Genomic DNA, 12007 nt, shown 5'->3' on the forward strand with positions numbered 1-12007 from the left:
TTCAAATTTTTGTTGAGACGAGACAGAACCAAGGAGATTATACTCCCCTGACAGTTTCTAGGAAGAATCCTGACTAATAGAGTATCTGTGATGGGAATGGATACTTGTCTTCACAAATCCATATTTTGTTCTCCTAGGTAACCAATGACGAGTTGCAGTTTGGTGTGGCCATGCAGCTTAATTCTCCCCACTTAAGTGGGAAGACGAGTAATATGAATGACTTCCATGCCTGACCCATTACACCTCCTTGATCTGTGTCTTTTCTGAATGACTGGCCAGGCGACACAGAGGGCATCCTTGGAAACCATGTGTTGCAAATGGCATCCTGGGTCCTTCTATAACTGTAGGGACTCAAGTGCCCACCTCCTTGCATCTAGCCTCACAGATCTTAAACATTCTAACCTAAATACCCCTGGACTATTAGGTAAGTTGTAAATAAATTTCTATTGTGTTCAAGCTATTACATTTTGGATTTGTTTCATAAACTAATTTAGCATACGCTTCCCCAACCTTGGGTCAGATGGTAAAGAATCTGCCTGCAATGCGGGAGACCCAGGTTGGATCCCTGGGTTGGGAAGATCCCCTGGAGAAGGGAATGACAACCCACTCTAGTATTCTTGCCTGGAAAATCCCATGGAAAAAGAACCTGTCAGGTTACAGCCCATGGGGTCGCAAAGAGTTGGACATGACTGAGCGACTAACACACAATAGAGAAATCAGTACTTTGAAGTGGAGTGATAAACACCTAGGGAATTCCCTGGCAGTCCAGTGGTTAGGACTCCTTGATTTCACTGCCAAGGGCCAGGGTTTGATCCCTGGTCAGGTAACTAAAATGGTATGAGCTGCGCTGGTGTGACAAATAAAATAGAAAAATAAAAGACGGGCATTGGCTTAATAGATGCATAGCAGGAAGTTGGAGACTGGCATCACTGCCTGAGAATACAGGGGTTCCTCTTCTGCCATGGCAAAGCTTTTGATAGAACTGATGCTATGATAACTTGAAAGGCAGACACACTCCTTACAGTGCCAGTAGTGTGAGGGAAGGTGGTTGGAATTGTAACACTGAGCCATAACACTGATTTGTCTAAGAGCTATAACATGGTCCATTCGAGACCTGAGAGCTATAACACGGTCTGTCCAAGACCCGAGAGCTGTGACACGCTGAGGGGGCTTTAATGTCCATCACTCCAAGTCTCTGTTGTGACGAGACAAAAGCCGAAGACCATACACTTGCCTGACAGAATGATCCAGAATATATGAGTTGCCCAAAGGATTTAAATTTTTAAAAAATTGGAGTATAATTGATTTACAATGTTGTGTTAGTTTCAGGTGTACAGCACAATGATTAGGTTATATATTTTTTTTTTTCAGATTCTTTTCACTTATGGTTATTACAAAATATTGACTATAGTTCCTTATGCTATACAGTAGGTCCTTTTGGTTATCTATTTTATGTATAGTAGGGTGTTAACGATTAATTCAAGCTCATAATTTATATCTCCCTGCCCCCCTTTTCTCTTTGGTAACCATAAGTTTGTTATGTCTGTGGGTCTACTTCTGTTTTGTATATAAGTTCCTTTGTATCTTTTTTTTGGCTACAGTGTACAGCATGTGGGATCTTAGTTCCCCAGCTAGGGAGTCAATCAGGCCCCCTGCAGTGGAAGAATTGCAGAATCCTAACCACTAGATCACCAGGGAATTCCCTCTTTTTTGTTTTTTTTTAGATTCTACACATAGTGATATCATAATTATATGATAATCTGTATATCCATCCATGTTGCTACAAATGGCATTAATTCATCATTCTTTTTATGGTTGAATAGTATTCCATCCTATAAACATACTGCATCTTCTTTATCCATCCATCTCTGGACTCATGTTAACATTTAGCTTTCTTCTGTTTCTTGGCTATTGTGGATAGTGCTGCAATGAACACTGGGGCGCATGTACCTTTTGAAATGGTGATTTTCTCCATATATATGTCCAGAAGTAGGATTGCTGAATCACGTGGTAGCTCTTTTTGTTAGTTTTTAAAGGAAACGCCATGCTATTCTCCATAGTGCCTGCATTAATTTACATTCCCATCAACAGCATAGGAAAGTTCCTTTTTCTCAACACCCTCTCCAGCATTTATTATTTGTAATGCTGCTTCCTATTTTTATCTAGCATTACAAAATAGAAATGTGCTCACACCAGAATCTACTGGTTTGCAGGCAGAATAAGGGAATAAAGAACCTAGAAATTTTGGACCTTGTAGGTATTAATAAGCCAACTGCTTCAGAACCATAAATAGCAAGAGACAAGACTTGCTGCTTAGAAGCCACTCATTAAGACATCTAGTCAGACAAAAAGCTCATTTAAATTTGCAGTTCTTTCAGATGGTTTCAAGGCAACTACCATTAACTTGAGAAAAAGAAGCTTGGGGGCGAGGAAGCAACGTGCTGAAACGGATTAAGGACTCTGTCTAAGAACTCTGAGTATGGCCCCTGGGACATGGAACTGAATAAAAGCAGATAGATTAAATGCTTTGTAATAACAACACAAGAGATGACTCTACACATGGACATCACCAGATGGTCAATACCGAAATCAGATTGATTATTTTCTTTGCAGCGAAAGATGGAGAAGCTCTATAGAGTCAGCAAAAACAAGACCGGGAGCTGACCGTGACATGATTATGACTCAGATCATGAACTCCTTATTGAAAATTTAGACTTATATTGAAGAAAGTAGGGAAAACCACTAGACCATTCAGGTGTGACCTAAATCAAATCCCTTATGATTATACAATGGAAGTGAGAAATAGATTCAAGGCATTAAATCTGATAGACAGAGTGCCTGAAGAACTATGTGTTCAGTTCAGTTCAGTCGCTCAGTCATGTCCGACTCTTCGCGACCCCATGAATCCCAGCACGCCAGGCCTCCCTGTCCATCACCAACTCCTGGAGTTCACTCAGACTCACGTCCATCGAGTCAGTGATGCCATCCAGCCATGTCATCCTCTGTTGTCCCCTTATCCTCCTGCCCCCAATTCCTCCCAGCATCAGAGTCTTTTCCAATGAGTCAACTCTTTGTACAAGGTGGCCAAAGTCCTGGAGTTTCAGCTTCAGCATCATTCCTTGCAAAGAAATCCCAGGGCTGATCTCCTTCAGAATGGACTGGTTGGATCTCCTTGCAGTCCAAGGGACTCTCAAGAGTCTTCTCCAACACCACAGTTCAAAAGCATCAATTCTTCGGTTCTCAGCCTTCTTCACAGTCCCACTCTCACATCCATACACGACCACAGGAAAAACCATAGCCTTGATTAGATGGACCTTTGTTGGCAAAGTAATGTCTCTGCTTTTCAATATGCTATCTAGGTTGGTCATAACTTTCCTTCCAAGGAGTAAGCGTCTTTTAATTTCATGGCTGCAGTCACCATCTGCAGTGATTTTGGAGCCCAGAAAAATAAAGCCTGACGCTGTTTCCACTGTTTCCCCATCTATTTCCCATGAAGTAATGGGACCGGATGCCATGGTCTTCATTTTCTGAAGGTTGGGCTTTAAGCCAACTTTTTCACTCTCCTCTTTCACTTTCATCAAGAGGCTTTTTAGTTCCTCTTCACTTTCTGCCATAAGGGTGGTGTCATCTGCATATCTGAGGTTATTGATATTTCTCCCGGCAATCTTGATTCTAGCTTGTGTTTCTTCCAGTCCAGCGTTTCTTATGATGTACTCTGCATAGAAGTTAAATAAGCAGGGTGATAATATACAGCCTTGATGTACTCCTTTTCCTATTTGGAACCAGTCTGTTGTTCCATGTCCATTTCTAACTGTTGCTTCCTGACCTGCATACAGATTTCTCAAGAGGCAGGTCAGGTGGTCTGGTATTTCCATTTCTTTCAGAATTTTCCACAGTTTATTGTGATTCACACAGTCAAAGGCTTTGGCATAGTCAATAAAGCAGAAATAGATGGTTTTCTGGAACTCTCTTGCTTTTTCCATGATCCAACAGATGTTGGCAATTTGATCTCTGGTTCCTCTGCCTTTTCTAAAACCAGCTTGAACATCAGGAAGTTCATGGTTCATGTATTGCTGAAACCTGGCTTGGAGAATTTTGACCATTACTTTACTAGCATGTGAGATGAGTGCAATTGTGCGGTAGTTTGAGCATTCTTTGGCATTGCCTTTCTTTGGGAATGGAATGAAAACTGACCTTTTCCAGTCCGTGGCCACTGCTGACTTTTCCAAATTTGCTGGCATATTGAGTGTATCACTTTCACAGCATCATCTTTCAGGACTTGAAATAGCTCAACTGGAATTCCATCACCTCCACTAGCTTTGTTCGTAGTGATGCTTTTAAGGCCCACTTGACTTCACATTCCAGGATGTCTGGCTCTAGGTCAGTGATCACACCATCGTGATTATCTGGGTCGTGAAGATCTTTTTTGTACAGTCCTTCTGTGGATTCTTGCCACCTCTTCTTAATATCTTCTGCTTCTGTTAGGTCCATACCATTTCTGTCCTTTATCGAGCTCATCTTTGCATGAAATGTCCCCTTGGTATCTCTAATTTTCTTGAAGAGATCTCTAGTCTTTCCCATTCTGTTGTTTTCCTCTATTTCTTTGCATTGATCACTGAGGAAGGCTTTCTTATCTCTTCTTGCTATTCTTTGGAACTCTGTGTTCAGATGCTTATATCTTTCCTTTTCTCCTTTGCTTTTTGCTTCTCTTCTTTTCACAGCTATTTGTAAGGCCTCCTCAGACAGCCATTTTGCTTTTTTGCATTTCTTTTCCATGGGGATGGTCTTGATCCCTGTCTCCTGTACAATGTCACGAACCTCATTCCATTGTTCATCAGGCACTCTATCTATCAGATCTAGGCCCTTAAATCTATTTCTCACTTCCACTGTATAATCATAAGGGATTTGATTTAGGTCATACCTGAATGGTCTAGTGGTTGTCCCTACTTTCTTCAACTTAAGTCTGAATTTGGTAATAAGGAGTTTATGATCTGAGCCACAGTCAGCTCCTGGTCTTGTTTTTGTTGACTGTATAGAGCTTCTCCATCTTTGGCTGCAAAGAATATAATCAATCTGATTTCGGTGTTGACCATCTGGTGATGTCCATGTGTAGACTCTTCTCTTGTGTTGTTGGAAGAGGGTGTTTGCTATGACCAGTGCATTTTCTTGGCAAAACTCTATTAGTCTTTGCCCTGCTTCATTCCATATTCCAAGGCCAAATTTGCCTGTTACTCCAGGTGTTTCTTGACATCCTACTTTTGCATTCCAGTCCCCTATAATGAAAACGACATCTTTTTGGGGTGTTAGTTCTAAAAGGTCTTGTAGGTCTTCATAGAACCATTCAACTTCAGCTTCTTCAGCGTTACTGATTGGGGCATAGACTTGGATTACTGTGATATTGAATGGTTTGCCTTGGAAATGAAAAGAGATCATTCTGTCGTTTTTGAGATTGCATCCAAGTACTGCATTTCGGACTCTTTTGTTGACCATGATGGCTACTCCATTTCTTCTGAGGGATTCCTGCCTATTCTACCTATATATTCTATATATAGGTATATATGTATTCTATATATTCTACATACTCTAACTATGTGTTAAGTAGGTAGAATAGGGAAAAGGAGTCCAAAATGGAGATGGCTAAAAGACAAGGAAGGGAAAAGGCCGCAAAAATAGAACAAAAGAAGGTCCGAGGACCGGAGTGAGGACCTCAGGTAAAACAAACAACACTCCTGGCTGGCCCAATTTACATAGGACAGGCCCAGGGAGAGATAAACATATAAGTAGAGGAGCAAACGCTCTCTCTCTCTCTCTCCCACACACTGGGGCGCTCTTCTCCTCGTGTCTTTGGATCGACGTGCCCTCACACCTCGAAGATGGATTTTCCTGCTATCTTCTAAATAAAATAGAGCTGTAACACTGAGCTGTAACACTGATTTGTCTAAGGGCTATAACATGGTCCATTGGAGACCTGAGAGCTATAACACGGTCTATCCAAGACCTGAGAGCTGTGACACGCCGAGGGGGCTTCAATGTCCATCACTCCAAATCTTTGTTGTGATGAGACAAAGAACCGAGGAACATACACTCACATGACATATGGAAGGAGGTTCATGACATTTTATAAGAGGCCATGATCAAAACCATCCCCACAAAAAAGAAATGCAAAAGGGCAAAATAGTGGTCTGAGGAGGCCTCACAAATAGCTGAGAAAAGAAGAGAGGCGAAAGGCAAAGGAGAAAAGAAAAGATATACCCATATGAATGCAGAGTTCCAAAGAATAGCAAGAAGAGATAAGAAAGCCTTCCTCAGTGATCAGTGCAAAGAAATAGAGGAAAACAATAGAATGGGAAAGACTACGATCTCTTCCTTAAGTCTTTCTTAAGATTAAGAAAATTACAGATACCAATGGAATATTTCCTGCAAAGATGGGCTCAATAAAGAACAGAAATGGTATGGACCTAACAGAAGCAGAAGATATTAAGAGGAGGTGGCAAGAATACACACAAGAACTATATAAAAAAGATCTTCATGACCCAGATAACTACAATGGTGTGATCACTCACCTAGAGCCAGACATCTTGAAGAGTGAAGCCAAGTGGGCCTTAGGAAGCATCACGACAAACAAAGCTAGTGGAGGTGATGAAATTCCAGTTGTGCTATTTCAAATCCTAAAAGATGATGCTGTAAAAGTGCTGCACTCAATATGTCAGCAAATTGGGAAAACTCAGCAGTGGCCACAGAACTGGAAAAGGTCGGTTTTCATTCCAGTCCCAAAGAAAGTCAGTGCCAAAGAATGTTCAGACTATCACACAATTGCACTCATCTCACATGCTAGTAAAGTAATGCTGAAAATTCTCCAAGCTAGGCTTCAACAGTACCTGAACCAAGAACTTCCAGACATTCAAGCTGGATTTAGAAAAGTCAGAGGAACCAGAGATCAAATTACCAACATCCACTGGATCATAGAGAAAGTAAGAGAATTCCAGAAAAACATCTACTTCTGCTTCATTGACTATGCTAAAGCCTTTGACTGTGTGGATCACAACAAACTGTGGATAATTCTTCAAGAGATGAAAATACCAGACCACCTTACCTGCCTACTGAGAAATCTGTAGCAGGTCAAGAAGCAATAGTTAGAACTGGACATGGAACAACGGACTGCTTCCAATTGGGAAAGGAGTATGTCAAGGCTGCATATTGTCACCCTGCTTATTTAACTTATATGCAGAGTACATCATGCAAAATGCTGGGCTGGATGAAGCACAAGCTAGAATCAAGATTGCCGGGAGAAATATCAATAACCTCAGATATGCAGATGACACCACCCTTATGGCAGAAAGCAAAGAGGAACTAAAGAGCCTCTTGAAAGTGAAAGAGCTGGCTTAAGACTCAATGTTCCAAAAGCTAAGATTATGGCATCCAGTCCCATCACTTCATGGCAAATAGATGGGGCAACAATGGAAACAGTGAAAGACTTTATATGGGTTCCAAAATTACTGCAGATGGTGACTGCAGCCATGAAATTAAAAGATGCTTACTCCTTGGAAGAAAAGCTGTCACCAACCTAGACAGCATATTAAAAAGCAGAGATATTATTTTGCTGACAAAGATCCGTCTAGTCAAAGCTATGTTTTTTCCAGTAGTCAAGTATGGATGTAAGAGTTGGACTATAAAGAAAGCTGAGTGCTGAAGAATTGATGCTTTTGGACTGTGGTGCTAGAGAAGCCTCTTGAAAGTCCTTTGGACTGCAAGGAGATCGAACCAGTCAATCCTAAAGGAAATCAGTCCTGAATATTCTTTGGAAGGATTGATGCTGAACTGAAGCTCCAATACTTTGGCCACCTAATGCAAAAAACAGACTCATTGAAAAAGACCCTGATGCTGGGAAAGATTGAAGGCAGGAGGAGAAGGGGATGACAGAGGATGAGATGGTTGGATAGCATCACTGACTCAATGGACATGATTTTGAGCAAGCTCTGGGAATTGGTGATGGACAGGGAAGCCTGGCGTGCTACAGTCCATGGGATTGCAAAGTGTCACACATGATTGAGTGACTGAACTGAAAATTGTGAAGTGAGAGAATCCTGAAGAAACTGTGGAAAGCCTGGCCTAAAAAAGTTTTGTTAAAATAAACCCTCGGCTCCCTGATTGTGAAATAAGGCTGCAAAAGCTGAATAATCCTCAAAGAAGGACTCCGTAACACCTATTTTAGAACTTGTACTTATCACAGTTTCCTAGAATTTTAGTTAGGATGTGTGTTGATGTACTTTTATTAGTATTTCTTCTGTTAGAGCTTGATTGAACTTCTTGGATTGGAAAATTTATAATTTTCATGAAATTTAGAAAAATGTGAGACTTCTCACAAGTAAATAATCTGCCTACAGTGCAGGAGCCACAAGAGATGGGGGTTCAATCCCTGAGTAGGGAAGATCCCCTGGAAGAGGGAATGGCAACCCACTCCAGTATTCTTGCCTGGAGAATCGCTATGGACATAGGAGCCTGTTGTGCTATCGTCCATGGGATTGCAAAGAATCGGACACAACAGAAGCAACTTAGCACATACTGCACTCGAAGACTCCTTACTAGCTAAACTTTAAGTCTCATCTCCCAACTTGACTTCAAAACATTTTCCAAAGTGTTTATCAGTTGTCACTTGAAAAATCAGTGCTGCATTCAAATAAGATTGGGAAATCATAGGTTATTACATTGAACAAATTTGTTTCTTCAATTATTATTTTTTATTGAAGTACAATCAACTTAAAATATTACATTAGCTTCAGGTATACAGCAGAGTGATTCGATATTTCCCTACATTATAAAATGATCACCACTTTAAGACTGGTTACCATACAAAGTTATTGCAATATTATTGATTGTATTCCCTGTGTTGTATATTATACCCCTGTGACTCTTTTATTTTATAACTGGAAGTTTGTACTTCTAATCTCCCTCACTTGTTTTGAACAGATTTTTTTACTGCAGCACTTACTTGAGCTCTAAATGTGCTAATAATTATTGTTAATTTCCAGAAGAAGGGTATATTAAATAGAATCTTTTTTTTTTAATAAGGAACATCTTACAAAATCAGTGTTCCAAGAGTCATAATTTGGAAACAAATTTAGTTGTTTTGAGTGTGGTCCAAGGACCACATGAGTCACCTGCATCAGAATTGTCTGGATGCTTTTTGTGACATACAAGATGGTAGCTATGTCTCTGTATGTCTGAAGCTCCTCTATGAGAAGATAAGGGAGAGCGGTCTTTGAAAGAACATGGAGAAATTAACATGTGAGAGTGTCAGAGCAGAAGAACCGAGGGGGCCCCTTTCTAACACTTTAGGGCCACTGTATTATTGCTGCACTGTTTAGCATGTTCTATGATAGAGAAATAAATGTCTTTCTTACATAAGCATCTGCTATCTTTGCCTTTGATAATACAACCAAGCATGCTACTGCTGCTGCTGCTGCTTAGTCGCTTCAGTCGAGTCTATCTCTGTGCAACCCCGTGGACTGTAGTCTGCTCTTTGTCATGGGAGAATCTGTCCATGGGATTCTCCAGGCAAGAATACTGGAGTGGGTTGCCGTGCCCGCCTCCAGGGAATCTTCCTGATCCAGGGATCGAACTCTGGTCTTCTGCATTGCAGGCAGATTCTTTACCAGTGCCACCATGGAAGCCCAACCAAACATGAAAGCTAATTAATTCAGAGGTAAAGAGAATTAATTCAGAAGTAAAATTAATTCACAAAGTCACTTTGTGACTAATTATGGTGTGACTAACTCTATTGTTTATCATATGGAGTAGATTTCTCTGTTGTGCTTTCCTGCCAAAGTAAAAAAAAAAAAAAAAAAAAACACTTTCTTTTCAAAGTCTGTGTTACCTATTTGAACTTAAAACTCTTGTTTTAAACACTGATCTGGAAGAAGAAAGAAATGTAAACCTCATTATCTGTATAAAGTTTGACGTTTGGGAGATGTGTACCAGATAATCTAAGAAAGTTATAACATGCTCAGCTAGGAGATATTGATAAATAGATAAATAAATATATACTTCCCTGGTTGCTCAGACGGTAAACAATCTGCCTGCAATTTAGGAGAGCTGGGTTCCATCCCTGGGTTGGGAAGATCCCTTGGAGGAGGGAATGGCTACCCACTCCAGTATTCTTGCCTGAAAAATCCCATGGACAGAGAAGCCAGGCGGACTACAGTCCTTGGGGTCGCAGAGTCAGACAGGTCTGAGCAATTAACACTTTCACTTTCTTTCATTATACACACACACACACACACACACACACACACACACACACACACTCACACACGCCCTGGCATGGCATGTGTGATCTTTTGATCTTAGTTCCTTCATCAGGGGTTCAACGGTGTCTAGTGCAGTGGAAATGGGTAATCCTAATCACTGGATCTAATCCTCCCCTTTCCTTAGACCAAATGATCAGAAGACCCTAGGCTGATTACATGTAGTGATGTACCTGAAAACTCTTGTTATAAATACTGAGCTTCTCTGGTGGCTCAGACTGTAAAGCGTCTGCCGTAGTGCGGGAGGCCTGGGGTTCGACCCCTGGGTTGGGAAGATCCCCTGGAGAAGGAAATGGCAACCTACTCCAGTACACTTGCCTGGAGAATCCCATGGACAGAGGAGCCTGGTGGGCTACAGTCCATGTCGGACACGACTGAGCGATTTCACTTTCACTTTCTGGAGACAGTGAGGGGGAGAAAGTGAGTGCGTGGGCGTGCGTGAATTTATGTGTAAGACTGATGTGCCACCCAGCCTCTAGGCTAAGCGAGGAGCCGACCTGGACCACCGACTAGCCAACTGACTGCACGGAAGTCTTGCAAACTCCGCCCCGGAAGGCGGGCCCTTGTCTGGAGGCCCCTCAACTCTAGTCCGGGCGCGCCCCTCCCTCAGCTCGCGTCTTGCCTCGGCCCCGCCCCTCCGCACTGCCCCAGCCCTCGCCCGGCCCCGCCCCTCCCTCAGCCCGCGTCCTGCCCCGCCCCCCCCGCGGCCCCGCCCCTCAGGCTTGGCCCTCTCCGCGGCTCCTGCTCCCCATGTTTCTCCGAGCTGGCCTGGCTGCACTGTGTACGCTTTCCCGCACCCTCAGGCCAGCTTCTGTTCGGATCGCCGCCATGAGCACTGGCACCTTCGTCGTGTCGCAGCCGCTCAATTACCGTGGCGGGGCCCGCGTGGAACCAGTGGATGCCTCCGGCACCGAGAAGGCTTTCGAGCCAGCAACCGGTAACGGGTCGGAGGGACGGCGCTGGGGCCGGGTCGAGGGGGCCAGGGTAGGGGCGAAGCTGTGGCGCGGACTGACGCTCCCCCGCCCCAGGGGTGAAACCTATTCTAACTTCCCGAAGCTTCGAGTAGTGCAATGAACAGACGTTTACTGAGCACGGGTAGGTGATGGTGTAGAGTATAAAGTTATCTGTGTAGGCAGCTAAGGATGCTGCGCAAACACGGGAGCTTCTGGACCGGGGCAGGAAGGAGTCGTAGAAAAGGGGAGCAGCTCGTGAGTTGCGCGGTGGGGTCAAGGTTAATTTCACAACAGCCTGAACAGAGTCCACAGAGCCCCGGTGGGTAAGGTAGTGTCTTTGTGTTAATTATTAAATTTTAAAGGTAGGATCTCAGTAATGTCTTCAACGGTGGACTTAGAAGAGTTCTAGGACAGGGTGAAAAGAAATACTTGTGCCAAAATGGAGGAGCATGCACAGATGGTTGTAATGAGCGTGAATGATTACTTTGTTGCCATCCCCTAGTGTTAAAGTATTTCCGGACACGAACCAGAGCTGGGAAAGGGACATAAAAAATTCTGCTTTTATCCAGTATTTAATGTGTGCCAAGCACTGTGCCAGGCCTTGGGAAGGCCAAAGATCACAAAGCAAATGAGGCAGAAGTTTTTTGTTTTTATTTTGTTTTGCTAGGTTTAATGTTTGCGAGGAGAGAAATATAAATGTTTGTGCAAACCGAATAGTATATCCCCAGACGAATAAAACTGAATTTCAAG

At 42.7% G+C, this 12007-nt stretch overlaps 1 protein-coding gene across 2 annotated transcripts in view; it reads left to right on the forward strand.

The window, feature by feature from the left end:
- Nucleotides 1-10868: 10868 nt before the first annotated feature.
- Nucleotides 10869-12007, forward strand: part of ALDH9A1 (aldehyde dehydrogenase 9 family member A1) — a 29076-nt gene continuing 27937 nt past the window's right edge. The window contains exon 1 of one of the 2 annotated variants that reach the window (XM_061399766.1): nucleotides 10869-11241. In XM_061399766.1, the coding sequence (XP_061255750.1) occupies nucleotides 11055-11241 (187 nt within the window). In that variant the 5' untranslated portion in view covers nucleotides 10869-11054. Of the gene's footprint in view, nucleotides 11242-11284; nucleotides 11400-12007 lie in introns of those variants that run through there. The other variant, XM_061399771.1, reaches the window with a different exon arrangement.

The sequence above is a fragment of the Bos javanicus genome, chromosome 3, assembly GCF_032452875.1.
Source record: "Bos javanicus breed banteng chromosome 3, ARS-OSU_banteng_1.0, whole genome shotgun sequence".
NCBI lineage: Eukaryota > Metazoa > Chordata > Mammalia > Artiodactyla > Bovidae > Bos > Bos javanicus.